The following is a 20,007-nucleotide window of genomic DNA, read 5'->3' on the forward strand; positions in this document are numbered from 1 at the left end:
TCGGCGCCCGGACCAGCGTCGAGATTGGTGCCGGGAGCTGGACCGGCACCGATCGTACCGGGAAGATCTTCGCGAGGCGGAGCGACGCCGCGAGTGCGACCGGCGCCAAGATGGTGACCGGTGCCGGGACTGCTAGCAGTGCTGTGAACGAGACCAGCATCTGGATCGGGACTGGGATCGGTGCCGTCCTGTGTCACTCTCCGACGGAGGACGCATCATGGAGGGCTTTCCTTTTGAGGAAACAGCCCGTACCGGCCGCACCGAAGGTTGCGACAGTCTCGGCTTGGTGAGTGCAATCAGGTCACGTGCAATGGAGAAAGTCTCCAGAGTGGACGGCAACCTGAGCTCGACCACAGTACACACCGGGGAGCTTATGCGTACCGGACTCGACGGCCCTTGTGGCACGGGAGTGAACGGTACCGGGATTGGTGCCTTTGCGGGACGGTCCAACACGGGACGTGGCTCCGAGGGAGGCACAGGTGGTGCCGGCAACTGCAAGGGAGCAGTAGGTTGTTTATGCTGCTTCTTCGGTCCCGGAGACAGCGAGCGGCGCCTCACTGGTAGAGGTGCCGGTGTCCGGACGCGGTGCTGACCATTCCAGTGCCGCAGGCACGCTTTGAACTGACGAGGTCAGCGCCGGGTCTCGGCGCAGAGCCGAGGACATCAGGCTAAGTGCCACTTCCATAAGGAGCTGCTTCAAGCGAAAGTCCCGCTCTTTTTTAGTCTGTGGCTTGAATGCCTTGCAAATGGGGCACTTATCGGACTGATGGGATTCCCCCAGGCACTTCAAACAGGAGTCGTGGCGGTCTCCCGTAGGCATCGGCTTAAGGCAGGCCGAGCATGGTTTGAAACCTGGAGACCTAGGCATCAGTCCGGGTACCGAGAGGGAGGGAAGGGGAGGAGCCCCTTACCCCCAACTATTATTTACACTAAAAAACAATTACTATTAACTACTACTAAAGAACTAACAACAACTACTTTTAAAACTATTTACAACTATAAACGAGTGCTAAACTATAAGCTAGGGAAGTGGAGTTCAGCTAAGCCGCGCTCCACAGTTACAACGACCGTCACGGGCGGTAAGAAGGAACTGAGGGGGTGCTGGGTCGGCTGGAGTATATATCTGGTGCCGTAAAGGCTCCACTCCAGGGGGCGCCTCAGCCAACCCACCGAGTGTTGCTAGGGTAAAAATCTTCCGACGATCGTGCACGTGGCGCGCGCATACCTAATTGGAATCGATATGAGCAAGCACTCGAAGAAGAAGTATCTTTTCGGAAGAGCTTCTCAGAGGTCTTCTCTAATATTTAAAACGGGAACAGGGCTCCTGTTTTTCAAGACAAAGCGGTACACTTTCTGGGATTTTATAATTAAAACAAATCCAAAAAATCTTGTAGGGTATCTTAGGCCTCATTCAGATATTCACGCATCAGGCGAGTGACATGACGGAAGAGGAGCTCACACTGTAAAAGTCACAATACTGTTACCCTTAACGAACATATGGAGAGATCTTTGTTTACTGTTGTGTGAGTTTAACTGAATGGGGTAACCTGAAAGTCTAGAGAAGCTTAATATTTGTGTTATACTCCTATGAGTTAGAGCTTATTTAATACAAATCTTTCCTGCTATGTGGATCACTGACCTCTGACCCCATTACCTTTCAATACAGTCAATTACAGCATTAAGCAGGCATTAAAATTATGATGCTTTAGTTTTAAAAATACATGCTTATGCAGAAAACAGTCTCAAAACATTTTAATATTTTTTCTTTTGATAATTATTAATTTCCCCTGGTATCCCCACAAGCATTAATCCACAGCATTAAGCAAAGTGGAAGTATTTTTATATAGCATGATTGCTGTATATGCCACTGTGCAACAATTCACTCTGAGAAGCTTATAATTCTGAAGGGTCAATCCTACAGTCTTCATTCATGCAAACAGCCCCACTACAGGGGCTCTAAAAGACATAAGAGGAGATGACAGTGGACCACTGGAAGAGATCTTTGGATTTTTTTTTTATTTTTTTTTTTTAAATTGACAGCATTTATATCAGACTTCCACAATTGGCCGGCATGTGTTTTATTCCCTTACCTGAGGAATTTGTATGCCCAATTTTAGAAAATGTTTGTCCAATTTCAGCCTGCAGCAAATGTTTATGGCTCACTTAAACTGAGTCTATAAATTAAGTGCTGAAAACCCTAATCATATTGATACAAATTGTTACTATACTATTCCATAAGGCATAAACAGCATTCCCTTGGCAAAACAAAACTAAAAAATTACAAGATTTTAGTTTCAGTAATATATTATCATACATTAACCAATGGCAAAAGGTGGCAGTAGTAATTGCTTTTCTACATTGGAAGCCAGTGCACAGCAAGCGAGGGTGTAAATTTACAGTGCAATAGCCTCTCTGCACTAACTCCCTGTGTGGACATTCTTACTGAGCGCTCAGGCAGTTTAGCTTAGAATACTTTGAAGTGTAGTAGGATAAAGCACACAAAGGAACTCTTAGACATGGTCTACACTAGGCGTTTATGTCGAATTTAGCGCCGTTACATCGAATTAACCCTGCACCCGTCCACACCACGAAGCTATTTAGTTCGACATAGAGGTCTCTTAAATTCGACTTCTGTACTCCTCCCCAACGAGGGGAGTAGCGCTAAATTCGACATGGCCATGTCGAATTAGGCTAGGTGTGGATGGAAATCGACGGTAATAGCTCCGGGAGCTATCCCACAGTGCACCACTCTGTTGACGCTCTGGACAGCAGTCCGAGCTCGGATGCTCTGACCAGCCACACAGGAAAAGCCCCGGGAAAATTTGAATTCCTTTTCCTGTCTGGCCAGTTTGAATCTCATTTCCTGTTTGGACATCGTGGCGAGCTCAGCAGCACTGGCAACGATGCAGAGCTCTCCAGCAGAGATGGCCGTGCAATCTCAGAATAGAAAGAGGGCCCCAGCATGGACTGATCAGGAAGTCTTGGATCTGATCGCTGTGTGGGGCGATGAGTCCGTGCTTTCCGAGCTGCGCTCCAAAAGACGGAATGCAAAGATCTACGAGAAGATCTCTAAAGCCATGGCAGAGAGAGGATACAGCCGGGATGCAACGCAGTGCCGCGTGAAAATCAAGGAGCTGAGACAAGGCTACCAGAAGACCAAAGTGGCAAACGGACGCTCCGGATCCCAGCCCCAGACATCCCGTTTCTACGAGGCACTGCATTCCATCCTAGGTGCGGCCGCCACCACTACCCCACCACTGACCGTGGACTCTGAGGATGGGATATTGTCAATGGCCGGTTCCTCGGACATGTTAGCGGAGGGGGAAGATGAGGAAGGAGATGAGGAGGACGAGGCAGTCGACAGCGCTTACAACGCTGATTTCCCCGACAGCCAGGATCTCTTCATCACCCTTACAGAGATCCCCTACCAACCGTCCCCAGCCGTTAACCCGGACACAGAATCAGGGGAAGGATCATCCAGTAAGTGTTTTAAACATCTAAACATTTATTTTTAACAGAACAGGAATATTAACAACAACAACAATGGGTTTCTCATGATTAGTGTGCCCTAGGCGCTTAACGTTTCAGTCCTGGGCAGTGCAACTATTGAAAAAAAATCTAACAATGTCCGGTTTTGCATGATTGTTCTGCCCAAGCCGCTCTACTGTTTAGTCCCTGCCAGTGCAGCTACAGTAAAATGCGGTCTATATGTCCGAGGATAGAGCTGAAATCCTCAATGGACATCTCCACGAAGCTCTCCTGGAGGTAATTGGAAAGCCTTTGCATCAGGTTACTGGGGAGAGCGGCCTTATTGGGTCCTCCGTAATAGCAGACATTTCCGCGCCAGGAGACAAGCAAGTACTCCGGGATCATTGCCCTGCAGAGCATGGCGGCATACGGCCCTGGTCTTTGCAGGCTTTCCCGAAGCATTCTTTGTTTTTCCGTGTCTGAGATCCTCATCAGGGTGATGTCGCTCATGGTGACCTGCTTTGAATTAGGTAGGGGAATGTTAGTATTGGGACTGCTTGCCCGTTCCTTTACAGAACTGTAACTGGCGGTTTACAGCCACGCGGTGGAGGCGGGAGAGGGGCAGCATACAGGGATCTTTCCCTGGGACAGCCGCGAGGGGGTGGGACAGGGGCAGAGCTCATGCTTGCCGGATTGCTGGCAGCAGGGACTGGCATTGCTTTCAATGTGAAAGGAGGCCAGTGCAACTATTAAAGTTTTAAGCAGCCACAAGTCTACAGCTTACCATGTCGGCCTGCTACACAAATTCCGGTGTCCTGCCCCGCTTCTCTGATCTGCACTGCAAGACCCCAGGCACTGAATGCGAAGGCCGAAAATTCGACCTTGTCCTGAGTGCGCATGTGATAGGTGCTGTCCATGGTCTTCTTTACAGAGAAAGACTATGTTCTTTGTTCACAACTAAATTTATCTTTCTGAGGAATTCACTCCCTTTTTCCCATTCCCACAGCTGCGACTGTCTCCCAACCCAGCCTGGCATCACACTCCCCGAGGCTAGCGCAGATTAGGCGTAGGAAGAAGAGGACACGGGAGGACATGTTCTCGGAACTTATGGGCTGCTCCCGAGCCCAGCAGACCCAGTGGAGGGAGAACTTGTCCCAAATGCACCGTTCACACATGGAACGGGAGGAGAGGTGGCGGCAGGAAGAACAGCAGGCGACTCAAACGCTGCTTGGACTAATGAGGGAGCAAACGGACACGCTCCGGCGCCTTGTGGATGTTCTGCAGGACCGGAGGCAGGAGGACAGAGCCCCACTGCAGTCTATCTGTAACCACCCTCCCCCGCCACCAAGTCCCATACCCCCCTCACCCAAAGTCCAAAGAAGGAGGGGCGGCAGAGTCCGTGAAAACTCTCACTCCACCCCTGCAGACTGCTCTACTACTAGAAGGCTCTCATTCCCCAAAATTTGACAAGTCCTTTCCTTCCCGCCTCACCCAAGCCCCCGTCCAAGTTTCACCCCCCAGTTTCATGTGTAGTTGCTAATAAAAAATGTTTCTGTTAATTACTGTTTCCATCATGTTCTTTAGAGGAGAGTCTGTCTGAAGGGGGGGAAGGGGGTTGGTAATTGGACAGAACAGTCACCTTTACCAGGGTACAGAGGCGGGGGCAGGTTCAGCAGCAGGGCACACACACATTACAGTCACTAGTTACCCTGGTCATTCTGGGAGGTGGCTTTAGTGTTCTGTGGGGGGTGGGGGGTGGGGGGTGCTCTGTGACTTTGTGGCGGGGGAGGGCAGTTACAGATCTTATGCAGCGGTCCTTATCCTGGATCACAGAGCCACGCAGCAGGGGATCTGTAACCGTCCTCCCCCTGCCACAAAGTCACATAGCCCCCCCACACACAGAGTCCCGAACAGGAGGGGTGGCAGGGTCCGTTGAAACCACCAGTCCACCACTGCGGAGCCTGTCATTCCTGGAGTTTGGAAGCGTCATTTGCATCACTACACTACACCCGCTCCCCACCACAGTCTGCGTCCCAGGTTCAACACTTTCCCACGAAAACAGTAATAAAGAAAACGGTGTTCATTAACAAAATTCAAGTGATTTTATTTTTAAACGTGTGTTGGAAGGGGGGGGGAACGGGGTATGTAACTGGAGAGGATACTGAACATTTAGTGGGTAAAGAAACGGGGGCAGGTTCAGCTTCTCTGTACACAAACTGAAAAGTCACTGGTTACCCTGCTCACTCTGGAACCTAGCTTTCAAAGACTCCCGGATGCACAGCGCGTCCCGCTGGGCTCTTCTAATCGCCCGGCTGTCTGGCTGGGCATAATCAGAAGCCAGGCTACTTGCCTCAACCTCCCACCCCGCCATAAAGGTCTCCCCCTTGCTCTCACAGAGATTGTGGAGCACACAGCAAGCTGCAATAACAATGGGGATATTGGTTTCGCTGAGATCACAGCGAGTCAGTAAGCTTCTCCATCTCCCCTTGAGATGGCCAAAAGCACACTCCACCACCATTCTGCACTTGCTCAGCCAGTAGTTGAACAGTTCTTTTTCAGTGTCCAGGGCGCCAGTATAGGGCTTCATGAGCCAGGGCATTAGCGGGTAGGCTGGGTCCCCGAGGATCACTATAGGCATCTCCACATCCCCAACAGTTATTTTGTGGTCCGGGAAGTAAATACCTTCCTGCAGCCGTCTAAACAGACCTGAGTTCCTGAAAACACGAGCGTCATGAACCTTGCCCGGCCATCCGACGTTGATGTTTGTAAAACGTCCCCTATGGTCCACCAGTGCTTGCAGCACCATTGAAAAGTAGCCCTTTCGGTTGATGTACTGGCTGGCCTGGTGGTCCGGTCCCAGGATAGGGATGTGAGTTCCATCTATAGCCCCACCGCAGTTTGGGAATCCCATCGCGGCGAAGCCATCTATGATGGCCTGCGCGTTTCCCAGGGTCATTACCTTTGAGAGCAGTACCTCAACGATTGCGTTGGCTACTTGCATCACAACAACCCCCACGGTAGATTTGCCCACGCCAAAGTGGTTCGCGACTGACCGGTAGCTGTCTGGCGTTGCAAGCTTCCAGAGGGCTATGGCCACTCGCTTCTGGACAGTCAGGGCTGCTCGCATCCGGGTGTCATTGCGCTTCAGGGCAGGGGACAGCAACTCACAAAGTTCAAGGAAAGTCCCCTTCCGCATGCGAAAGTTTCACAGCCACTGGGATTCATCCCAGACCTGCAGCACTATGCGGTCCCACCAGTCCGTGCTTGTTTCCCGGGCCCAGAATCGCCGTTCCACAACATCCACATGACCCATTGCCACCGTGATGTCCTCGGCACTGGGTCCCGTGCTTTCTGACAGGTCTGTGCTACTCTCAGACTTCAGGCCCTCACCGTGGTGCCGTAGCCTCCTCGCCTGATTTATCTGCATCTGCCTCTGGGAAAGGTGGATGATAAGCTGCGAGGCGTTGACAACGGCCACAACTGCAGCAATGGTCGCAGCGGGCTCCATGCTCGCAGTGCTGTGGCGTCCGCGCTGTCACTGACCAGAAAAGTGCGCAAACTGATTTCAGGGAGGGAGGGCGGGAGTGACGGTTGGATAACGACAGTTACCCAAAACCACCCTCGACACATTTTTTCCCCCAGAAGGCATTGGGGGCTCGACCCAGAATTCCAATGGGCAGCGGGGACTGCGGGAACTGTGGGATAGCTGCCCACAGTGCACCCCTTCCAATGTCGACGCTTGCCCCGTTAGTGTGGACTCACAAAGTCAAATTACTGTCCTTAGTGTGGACACACACGTTCGACTTTGCAATATCGATTCCACATATTCGATTTAAGTAAAATCGAACTACTCTCGTAGTGTAGACATACCCTTAGTGTGCACTGTCCACACAGGGAGTTAGTGCAGAGTACCTAGTGCACTATAAATTCACACCCTAACTTGCATGTAAACTTAGTGTACAGCACCACAAGCCCGTAGGCTAAAACACTTAAAATATTAGACAGTTGGAATTTGACAGGCTGCAATAACAGGCACAGAAAATGAAAAAAAAAATTGAATGAAAAAGACTGAAAAGTAAATTAATTTTATGTACCTGTGATGAGAGCCAAAACATCTTTATTGAAAAAACAAAGGCAAGGATTATGAAATTATCTTTGAATCACCAGTAAGCTTTACATATTTTTCTGTTTGGAAGGATAATAGTTATTATTATGTAGATCTCTAAGCAACTGCCTCATGGGGTAGTTACATCACCAGTATCAATCAAAAAAATTATCCTTTCCTCCCTTCTCGCTAGAAAGGAGCATGGCGCCTTCAGACAGACTGAAATTTAAAATACTACAGCTTCACCCAGCTGATCCCATGCACTGGAACACATCTACAAGTGCCCAGGGATGGCAGGAGTCACAGGAGAGAAATATACCCTTTCGGCATTTCATGCACTGATGAGCCTCATAACAGATAAAAATACCCTACAGCCAGTTAAACTGACATGTTGTAACAAAGAGGAAATGCAAGATTTAAAAATTTTGTCCAAGTACTATTTATTCCCCCTTTTAGGGTTGATGGAGTTTTATGTTACTACTGACACACAATTTATCTGGAGCAGATCAGACTACATTAACCTTAATTACAACCAAAACTAAAATGGATCTTTTTAATCCAAACCAGATTTATCAGAATTATTATCCTCCTCATGTTATTTTTTATATAAAGCTGTACACACTTAAATTCCTAGATTGGCAATTCAAAATATTTAGTATAATTAGTCAACATTATTAACAAAGCTTCCTATACAAATTATTTTCTCTGATTAATATCCAATAAAATCAATGACACATTCCATCATCATCACCTCACTCAGACTGCCAGGGTTCAGAATTCCACAATGGACTGGAACAACTCTAATCTTGCTAGGAGAGATGTTTTTAAAAGGCTGTTGAAGTACTGAGGTATCATGAATGACTGATGAGGAGATCCCATAAGCTCTTTTTGTCCTTGTGCAACATTTCACCATATAGTTTGCTTGGGGATTTATTTTGAAGTGGAGACTTATGATTCACTTCCATGCTCCCATTAAAACATTTTAGTTGGCACAAATATTGACTTCCATGGGACAAGTGAGGAAGTGGTTGCAGGATCAGTTTCTTATGCCATTCTCTAAAACTGGGCTACAATGCAAGGGAATCGTCATATTTTGTGAAGTCAGAGACTGCTCAGCTTTGTTTCACAGTCCTCAGATCTACAGCATTTGAACAAAAAAACTTCAAGGTGTACTCCCAACATTAATATATAGATTGTACGTAACAAATAAACCTTAATATAATTGTACTATGACAAGCAGAGTCATTAAGATTAATTATTTTAAAACATTCCCAAGTCCCTTCAGAACATCTGAATATTCAGTGGGGAACAAAAACAAACAAACAAACCCTATTCAGCACCTAGAGACAAGATGGGTGAGGTAATATCTTTTACTGGACTAACTTCTGATGGTGAGAGAGACAAGTTTTCAAGCTTGGATAGAGCTCTTCTGCAGGTCCCCAACAGAGGTTGGTCCAATAAAAGATACCGCCTCACCCACCTTGCCTCTCTAATATCCTGGGACCAACACAGCTACAACAAATGCATATTCAGCACCTACTCACTCCCCCACCTCTTTAAAATGTAAATGCAGTGCCCTTAAACTGCTGAGGGCAGCAAGGTAGCTTACTGTAAAGACTGCTATGAGCAGCTGTACCATAGACAAAGATCAGTATGACAAACACCTGTGACCTGCAAGTTCTGCCTAACAGATTCCACACCTGATCACCTGATGACAATCACTGATACAGTACTTCCATTGCCACAGCTGCTAATTAGGAGGAGGCAAAAAAATCTCAAAAGGGGGAGTAGGAGGCTGGGCACCTGCTACAAATGACAATACCAGAGGATTGAGTAGAGAATATAAATTCTCTACTACATTTGTAGAAAGCCTCCAGGTACTACTGTATTCAAAAAGAGACCAGAAAATATATTTGATTGAAATATTACTGTAACTAGAAGGGAAAACTAAGCTTAATGCATGCTTTTGTGTACAAAAACCCAAGGGTAAAAATGCCCTGCACTTAGCACTGTCACTAAATGACTGTGTAATTTAATTTCCCTGAAACCCATTAGCTTTCATGAAAGGAAAATGAAAAACAGATGAGAGCAATTCTTTGGTGTGAGCAGAATTCATTTAATATAATACCTGGGAAGAAATCTAACTGTATCAACAGATATGGTATATCAGATCAGCTCTCAAATCCTTCAGACTGCAGATAGACTGCTTTGATTTAGCAATAAATAGGATGGTCAAATCTGAGGTCTCCTCAATTATGAATCATTACAATCTTCTTCTTAAAAACAATTTTTTAAAGATCTAGAACCTTGGAATTTTTTTGTTTGTTTATTTAAGATATTCCCAAACATTTTAAAAATTGGAAATTTAAAAAAAAATAAGCCACGATTGTTTAAACAAAAAGTCTTTAGATTAGGTTGCAGAAACAAGTAAAATATAAAATTACCTGGAAACTAACAAACACCTTCATTTCATTTAAGCCTGAAACAGCTTAGAATTGAATTCCTTTTCTATTGTGAACATCAAGATACCTCAAAAATGAAATTAGGAACGGACAATTTTTTGTTACTCTGTCGAATCGTTAAACAAGCAATATAACACAATGGTGCATATAAAGTCACTATACCATAGGAAAACAAACATTTTTCAAGAAAAACAAGTTTTAGCCAAAATAATGTTTCAATCTCAAACACATACAACTTTGAACACAAAGACTAGTACTTTTTTTAAACACTGAATCATGACTAAAAATAGCTCAGTATGGATTAAAATTACAAAAATGTTGGCAATGTTTATCTTAGATTTGGAGAAGGATGAATCAGTACCCAAGTGTCAGTGAGAGATTATAAATTTGACAAACCAATTTCTTAGTTTCATAAAAATCTGGGGCACTGTAAAGCTTAAAATGCATACCTAGAATCAAGATGCAGAGGTCAACAATAATGGAAATAAATAGGTTTCTACTTAAAAACCATTCCATAGTTAGGGCAGTTTACTTTTCACATAGGAACAGCCATTGCAGATCAGACCAGTAAATTGTCGCTGACAGTGATTAATTGCCAGCTGCATAAAAATAAGGTGCAAGAAACCCTGTAGTTAGGGAATAACCTGTCAATAGAGGAAGTTTCCCCCTAACCTGATAGACTAGTAGTTGGCTTGTGCCATAAAGCATGAGGGCATACTCTTTTTTTATTATTATTATAATCATCTACTGTAAATGTGGATGTTATTTTGAAGTCTGCCAACCTCTTGGCCTTCGTAATATCAGGAGGAAATAAGTTCCATAAGTTAATTATACATTGCGTTAAATTACCTACTACAATTTGAAATTTGCTACCCTTCAATTTTACTGAATATTTCCTTTTTCTTGTAAGTTAAGAAAGGGTGGAATAGGATAGGGAGTACAATCCGTTTACATAAATGGCATTATAAATATTTTCAGAGTTTTTTTTCCCATCCCAATATTTTCTGTCCAATCCCCCCTTTTATTTCTTTGGTCACTGCACATTGATTAGAAGTTTTCAAGGAGTTGCCTGCAAGGATACCCAGGTCTTTTTTCTGAGTTGATATAGCTAACCTATAACCCAGTAACATTAGTGTAGACTTCAAATTAATCTTTCTAATATGCATTACGTTACTGAATATCACGTATCATGCTGTCCATTTAATATGGCTGTATTAGGTTAATCAAAACTAGAGATGACAGTGAGGGACTTCAGAAGAATCTAAATAATTTGGGGACGTCTCCAAATTTTGTCACCTCATTATTCACCCCTTTTTCGAATCCCTATAGCACAGTCTTAGCATGAAATCTTGGGGCACCACACTTAACATTCTGCCATCTTGAGAATTGCCCATTTATTACGCCTCTCGTTCTCTCTCCACCCAATTTCTAATCCATGGTTGAACTCCATTTCTCTCCACAGAATCATTTAAATTTCTCTAATAGCCTCTAGTGAGGGACTTTGTTAACGGCTTTTTTAAAGTCCTAAGTTATATTCATCTTTACCCACTATTTTGTCAACCTTCTCCAGATTGGAGAGGTGCTATTTTCCTGAGAAGAAGCCCTGCTGGTTTGTTCCCAACATTAATGCTCATCTAGATGTCTTATTTTAAAATAGAGATATAAATATCCATTAAAAAAGTTAACCACTTATACGATTAAAATTATGTCATTTAATTGGTTAACCAATTAAAGGGAGATGGGCTGTGGCCACTGGGGCTGCTCCGGCCGGCCAGCGCAGGGCTGGGGGTTAACCGGTAAGACTAATGCTTACCGGTTAACCGTTTCGTATTTTACATTCCTATTTTAAAAGTACATTTTAAACAATTTTCTTGACACTAAAGCACTTAAGGGTTCAGTCCTACAAACTGTTACTGTGAGTAGTCCTTTCTCACATGAACAATTTAATTGACTTCCCAAAGATTACTCAGGTGCGCAACAGTTTGCAGTATCAGGCCCAAATCCTGCAGCTCTTAGTACTTATGCAGGCAAAGTTTTCACTGGCTTCAGTGTGCTTTTCGTGAAGTAGCACTGTGTAAGAACTCTAGATTTGACCTGCTTATGGTCATTCAAATCTTAATCGCTGCTCTTAATTAAAAAAAGTTTTCCCCACTACTAATGTAGCTACCATGACTTTAACTAAAAAGAATTTTACTAAAGTAAGCTTACATCACCTGCTCAAAAATAATGTTTTTGCTGGAGTGCTACCAAAGAAGAAAAGGTTAGAGATATTTTAACTACTTGCCATATTTGGTTCCAAATCACCCCGAAACTCCTTTTTGAAACACATATTATTCTTCCTAGGCTGCTGAAATCTTTGTAAGCCAAAGCACAGATTTACAATAAAAATTAGGTATACTAATTTCACAGATTTGAAAGTACACATTGGCAGCAGAAGCATAAAGCAATCAAGAATGGTGCCAACACTACCATGCACATAAACCTGTATAGAATGAGGCAATCAGAAGTCCATTAAGATAGCTAAATAACTTCTAAAAAAATTCAGAATAAATCCAAAATCCACTGTCTGCTGATCACCCATTTAAATTTGTGACATAGTGCCATCTGTAGATACGTTGACTGCACCTTCTAAAACTTCATGGTAATTGGCTTCACTAAGTCTTGGAGATTGCAGTATCTACATATTTCTATTCGGTGTGTTTAATGAACACATTCAAAGTTAAAACCAAAGCAGCTGGACAGTAAATTTCCTTCCTCATCCCAAAAAGGTGGGCAACAGTAAATACCCTAAAAACAAGTGGCATGCCATTCACCCTTTAAACCCTAGTAATTCTGCCAGTCCTAATGATTCATCCTTGAGTGATCCAACGGCACCAAGTGATTCAGCAGTGAAGGAAGCTGCACTGCAACAAATCCAAATATACCATTCTCTCCTCCCCTGTAGGTGGTGCTGTTTTTAGTTCTCTTATATGTATTTCAGTCTCTCTTCAGATATTGTCGTTGTTGACATTTAATCACAAGATACCTTATATTCTTTAGTAAATCCCACACTGCCTAAATATTCTAGTATCAGATTAATATCAGAAATTTCCTGCACATGGGAATGTAGTCTGTTCTGACAGGAGCACAGTTCACTAATTCAACACATCTAGACTTATCTATTCAGACAATGCTTACCTTTGTGTTCGTACAGCACCTAACACTTTGTGGGTGCTACTGGAAACAATTAAGTTATTTTGATCTTAAGTCTCAGCATCATTTTATAACTCCTCAACTTAGCAGGCTTTTCCCTCTCTATCACCTCCATATGTAAGCGGCGGGAGGAGAGGGGGAGAAATCATTGTTTCCTTCTCCAAACCCATCTCTCAAGATTACTCATATAGAGATATGAATGTACCTAACAAGAACCAAGAGTCTAGTTAGCCAGGAGGAGAGACTGGGTCACTGATTCAGCAGGAGAGGTGCTCATATGCAAATGCCTACGGTACCCTGTGGACAGGTCCCACAAAATTAACCAGTAAGCACATAACCCCCAACAGTTCGATCCTGCTAATGCTAGTGAGGGTACAAGATGAGATCAAGAGCACAGGAAACATCTGGGGAAAGAAACTCTTTTATAAGCTTTGCATAGTACCACTCCCACGTGTAGAAACTGGTGTATAAGTTCCCAGAGACATTGCTCTCAATTGACTAAATTCCTATGGACAGCTAGGTATCTGAGAACTCTGCTAGTCTGTAACACATGGAATTCCATACTTCACCCCAACCAACAAATTGTCCAGATGGGATAAGTCTGTATTTCTTCTACTTTGACTTTCATCATCATCACCAAAACTTTAGGGAAATGCCCAGAGGGCAAGAATGCAATGTTTGAGTGCATGGTACCCAACTTGAAAGGATAACCCATCCCTCTCTACTGCAAACCACTGATACTATCTGGGTGATCTGCTGTTTAGCCTCCCGCATCTCCACTGAATACATGTGGCCAAATTCTGTGATGATGCTTACAATGTGCAACCCCATGTAATTGACTGGAGTTAGGAACAGTGCAAATCAACACAGGATAGAGGACATAGATTCCTTCATCCTTTTTCCTCGGTAGGAGAGGCAGAAAAGGCAGACATAGAAGCGGGTGGACCTTCATGCATACTGTTAAAATTCGCATGTTGGTGCAAGCAGAGGTCAGTTTAACAAGGCTCTCTCTCACACAACTGCGAAGAGAACTAACTTTCTTGTGAATATTTTTCTAGAATGTAAAGTAATTAAAACATTAAATACTGAATACGCAAAGATTAGCTCTAAATAGTGCTACATTATGGCCCGTATATTTTAGTCTGATTTTGTAGAGTACAAATCTATATGATACTAATGGCATACAGAGGTACCAAGAGGATTCACTAGTTTCACATGAAATACAAGGAATGGCCTCTTTTTCACATTGACAAATCAACAGGATAATTCTGGAATTCAATAGTGAGGAACACTAACTGATACAACATAATAGCTTTATTTCCTCTGCAAAACACTTCAAAATATCTAAATGAATATGGAAATGCATCTTTCTGTGGCAAATTGTTCATTATTGAATCATTATAAACTCTTGTTAGACAAAATTTCTCTCTTTTGCAATGTTCAAGATCATTAAAGTGTTTGAGAGCTCCATCATGAAAGACAGTGGTACTTTATAATCCTCTATCTCTCCAGGCAAATATTCTTATGGCTGAACGTAATAGACAAAACAACAACATCCCCTTGACATACAATTCTTTCTTTTTAATGGTGCTTTTAAGTGTTGACAGCAATGGTGAAATATGATTTTGCTCCTTCTACTAGGTTTTAACTATTTCAGTCATATTACTATGTTGTAATAGACACCCATTTTGAAGCATAGATCTCAGAGTACAATCCCCTTTAATCTAGTCAAATCTTTCAAACAAGCATGTCAAGCTCACATTCTCAGTGCAACTCTTTGTTTCCTCTCCAAATCATGCAATGTCTAAACTGAAACCTTTTAGAATAACTTTGTCCTATGCTATAAATGCACATTTTTATGTGTGCAACTGCTAACTACAGTAGCTCACAAAATGGATTGGCTTTTGTGGGTAGAATGGCTCTGCAATTTGGGAGATTCTCCTAACCAAGAACAACCTATGGTTTCCTATCTAGTCAATCTAACATCACAGTCTAAGAACTGTAACTTTAGTTGAAAGATCTCATTTTTCATTTTTATTTAATGTAAGAGACAAAGAAGCCAACAATTCAGGTACCAGTACTGAGTAATGAAATCCTTTTCACCATATGTAAGTAACCTTTTCATTTCCTTCTAGTGTTCAACATCTCTTTAGTTCTCTTGGGAGAATTCTGTGCCACTGCGCGTGAGCATAATTAATGAGCTGTGCATATTTTTAATTTTTTATGCAGACAAAAACTTCTGCTGAAAAGTTGCTGCAGTTCCACCTTTTGCCCGCCAGATGGTGCTGTGGCAATAGATCACAGCAGCAGCTCCCAGCAGAAAATAACGTCTGCAGTTCCGCCTTTTGCTCACCAGAGGGCATTGTGACGCTAAAACATAGCAGCCGCTCCCAACCAGCTAGGGAGAGAAAGAGCCTGCCTTCTTCACAGCGCCTTTCTGGCCAGATCAGGAGACAGGGGCTATGGGGAGACAGACAGCGTGGGGCTGCTGTGGGGTCAGACAGGGGCTCATAAGGGCTAGTGGGGGAGGACAGACTGGGACAGGGACTGAATGGGAATGGAGACGCAGGGCTACAGGGGGCAGGGAGGTGCAGGGCCACATGGGCAGAGAGGGAGGGGATGCAGAGCTACAGGGGGAAGGGGGATAGCTGAGTGGGGGCACAGAAACACATGGGGACAAGGGGAGGGGGTGCAGAGACACACAGGGACTGGGGGGTGGCTGAGTGGGGGCACAGAGATACATGTGGACAGGGGGAGAGGGTGCAAGACCACATGGGGATGGGGGGAGTGGGTATCTGAGTGGGGGTGGAGGGACCCATGTGCCTGACTGAATGGAAGAGGCTAGGGATCAGCCAGGGTCTGCATGGGAGACGTTCCCTAACAATCCCAACCCGCCTTCCCCCCCCCCCAAAAAGCTTGTTCCATACTTTTCCCACCCATACACAACAACCCTCCAATAATTGGTCCTTCCCAGCAATTATTTCCCTCTCCCTCAGCTCCTCCGTTATCCCTGACGCCCCCCAGCTTTCGCACCGCTTCTGGGGTGTATGGGAAATATGGTTCTGTATTGTAGTTTAAATGAATTATTATTCAGAGTTCTGTATTAATATACCTAGTAAGGAATCTATTTGTCAAAAAAACATTTTCTGAATCTTTTTTGTTGTCTGTACTGTTACAGACATACTTGCTGACAGGTATTTTGAAATAAATGACCAAAAATAATTGAAACTGATGTGATTATATAGTACTATTTTGACAAATAAAATATGCAGAATTTTGCAGAAATTGAAAATATTGTGCACAGAATTTTTAATTTTGTAGTGCAGAATTCCCCCAGGATACTTTAGGCTTTGTTAGTTAAAATTCACAATGAAGAGGCATGGTACACAGAGTTGTACCTTTTTACCTTTGCAACGCAAACAAAGTGAATGTAAATTGTTTTCTGTGAATTGTGCAAGACAGACAATCCTGCTGGCATATTTTTAAACACTATTTTATGGCTCTGGGGTATACATTCATGCAGATGAGCTTTAGAATGTGTTCTATGGACAGACAGAAATTAAAGACAGTAGCTCTAATGGAGGCAAAACCAATGAGAAGCATTAGCTGTAATGCATTACAAAAATATTTTAGTCCACAGCTGTTACAAGCAAGTGATTGATATGCATACCTCTTACGATTCATTTAATTCCCCCTCCAAAGCAATCTCAATGGAGGCTTCTTCTCAAATCTGTACTAATGATATAATTCCATTACGTTTAATAGAATCATCTAGTCATTTTAAGTAAAACTGAAAAGCTAGGATGATACAGTAAGGCCAATAATTTCTGCACTTATTTAAAATTCTACATAGTTTAGGAAATGGGTAATTCAACACAAAACATGAGGACACAAAGGCTGTCCCTCTTTTGTACTACAAATCAAAATATAGTTCTGATATATATATATATATATATATATATATATATATATATATATATATATATATATATATAATAATTTAGCAGAAATAAAGCAAACAAAAACAGTAAATCATGTGACTTGGAAGCCATATGTACCCTTGGATTGGTGTTTTGCTCAAGCCATAAATATATTTAAATGTTTGTCTCTTTTCAGCCTGAGGCAAAAAAATCTGATTTTGTTATATGAAACAATAAGGGAAAAATCTTTGTCCTCTAGCATGTTAATAGCAAGCCGCAAACTTTACTGATTTCACTGATCTTCAAATATAACACCACTGATCTAGTGATATGGACTATATATTTTCATACATACACATACATATACACAGTTATTTTAAAACCACACTATTATATTCTGAGATTCATAAGTAAGATTTAAAAGGATAACTGCTTTTAGCAATAGATGCATTCTGCTATCAGACTTTGTCTGCTTTTATACTTTGCAGACGATTAAAGTAGTAAACAAAGACAGAGCAAAGTAGAAAGATTTCCAAAAGAAATTGCAGACCACCAGGATTTGGATTTAGTTAATCCACTTAGATTACCATGGCTGTGTCTTAAAAGGACAATGCTGAGATCACAAAATAGGTCACATACACAAGAAACAAAATACATAAGTAAAACAATGTCAACTTTACAAATACAAAGCAAATGTACAGAACCATCTCTAAATTTAAGGCACAAACTAGACAGCATTTGCCCCAAGACATTGCTCTGCCGAAGAGTAAGTATTTGAAATTGATGTTTTTAGGCCACAAGTTCAGAGGGGGGAAAAGACAACCATCAGTACATTAAAATGTTCTAGCAATAGTGGTGTCCAGGCAAAAAAAACAACTTGTTTAACAGCTAGACTGATAACGTGTCTCTTTCTTCGCAGTTTTGACATTGTTCTCAGTTTCAAAAACAGAGGGTGGGGGAACCACAGGCATAGAAACAGTAACAGCTGGAGTTACTGTATGTATGTAAATCACTGCATATTGAAAGGAATCTATACTGTATGTTACAATCTCAATTTTGCTAGAATATCAAATGCAAATATCACCAAAGATACTGACGTTTGAAAAGAGACTGTGCAAGCAAGCAAGGAGAAGGACAACAATGAAGTGTTAACTGGAGAACAACCTACAAAAATATGCAATTCAGTGTTCTACATTCTTAGAAACTGACATCTAAATATTGCAAAAAGTGCATAAGAGTGACAATAAATACTCAATTTCTTTGCAGCAGAAAAAACAAAACAAGTCTTTAGAAGTGCTTTGTCTTCCAGACTGTAAGAAATCACAGTTTATCCATAGCTTTCTAGATCAACTATGTAAAATACTGGCACTTCAACCTCTTTCCAAAATCATGGATAATGTCCCTGTGTTAAGAAAGCTGCATTTTTAGTGGAACTTGCTCTATGAAGAAAGACTTAGATAGCAAACCACTGTTTCCATGAGAAATGCAGTAACTTCCAGATGCTTGATGTGCCAGGCCTAGACAAGGGGATGAAAAATGTCTCTTTCTGACCAAAGAGGCTTTGAGGGGCTACTCGCAAAGAATTACCAACTTACCCATCAGATTTGAGTTCATGAAAGGTGTCGGGGACAATCCTTCATGGGGCCCTAATCGACTGTCATTCAAGTGATCACCATAATGAGGGCTGTCTGCAAAACCCTAAGGAAAAAAAAGACCAGAGTATTAAACAGATTATTTGGCAGCCCTGCTAATTGAGTGTAATGACACTCTCCTAATTAAATGTATAGCATTGCAATGGTCATTCATCATAAAGTTGGCTTTCAGGTCTGAATATCTTGTGGAAAACACACTCTGCCCATATTTCATACTGTTTGACTCCTCTCCCCCTCCCATCTGAAAAGAAGCTGCATCATTTTTCAACCTAATAAGTTGTGTTTCCATGGATAAAGTTTCCAAAAATTAAATAATATAGAAGTATTACAATCTTTTTGCAGCTAGAGCACTATAGCTGCTCCTGAAATGTACAGTGTTAGGCTGAAGTTATGACTGACATGAGTTTAAAGATTACTGTTCACATCTTCAAGCACAAGATATAAGGTCTGGCATGAGGAGAAAATGTATTCCAGTGAATGAGAAGAGGAAATACTGCTCCCCCTTTGAAGGCTAAATTAAGGTTACAGATTAATAGGCATTTTAGTGCTATCAAGCACTAAATGCCACTACTCATCTACAACAGGTTTGCTTACAAGAACTGATTAAGCTGAGAAACCCAGCTCTGCCACCTGTCTTGCAAACAAGCATTCAAAATAAAAGGTTATTTGCACCCTTTCTAATATTAGTGTAGCTAACCTAATATGCTTGGAAAGATGACTCATGTGTAAACAGGAAATACTGGCTTATCTGATAGCTTGCTCCAGAACCATGAAGAGAACAAGCAATGGATGTAGCAAACCCCTTAATGTTTCAAGCTGCACATATTGTTCCATTAAGGCAATTATTCAATTTCCTTCCATGTAGGTTAGAATGCTTTAATCTTTTTCAAACAATATTGAGCCCTAACTAGGAAAATGGTGTTAGCCACACAGACTGGTCATACGTATATCTGGTTAAAGGATTACACTGAATCAAAAATATATTAAATAGGACTTTGCTCTCAAAATTGCATCTGCTTCATAATGAAAGTTTTGCACAATATTCAGTAAAATCTTGCTTAACTTAAAGTGTCTGGCTACTCATTTGTTTAAATTTCCTCATACGAAATGCTACACAAACTTAAAGCAGAGGCCCAAGTAAGGAGGGGGGGGGAGGGGACTGCTCAGGCTCACAGCAACCAGAAACCACCCAGAATCCCCTGGGACTA

At 42.6% G+C, this 20,007-nt stretch overlaps 1 protein-coding gene across 1 annotated transcript in view; it reads right to left on the minus strand.

The window, feature by feature from the left end:
• The window catches only part of TCF12 (transcription factor 12), a 315,099-nt gene that overhangs the window by 165,801 nt on the left and 129,291 nt on the right, over positions 1–20,007 (minus strand). Inside the window, exon 5 of the mRNA XM_065412643.1 lies at positions 18,743–18,845. Within this exon, the coding sequence (XP_065268715.1) occupies positions 18,743–18,845 (103 nt within the window). The remainder of the gene's footprint in view (positions 1–18,742; positions 18,846–20,007) is intronic.

The sequence above is a fragment of the Emys orbicularis genome, chromosome 10, assembly GCF_028017835.1.
Source record: "Emys orbicularis isolate rEmyOrb1 chromosome 10, rEmyOrb1.hap1, whole genome shotgun sequence".
Lineage (NCBI taxonomy): Eukaryota > Metazoa > Chordata > Testudines > Emydidae > Emys > Emys orbicularis.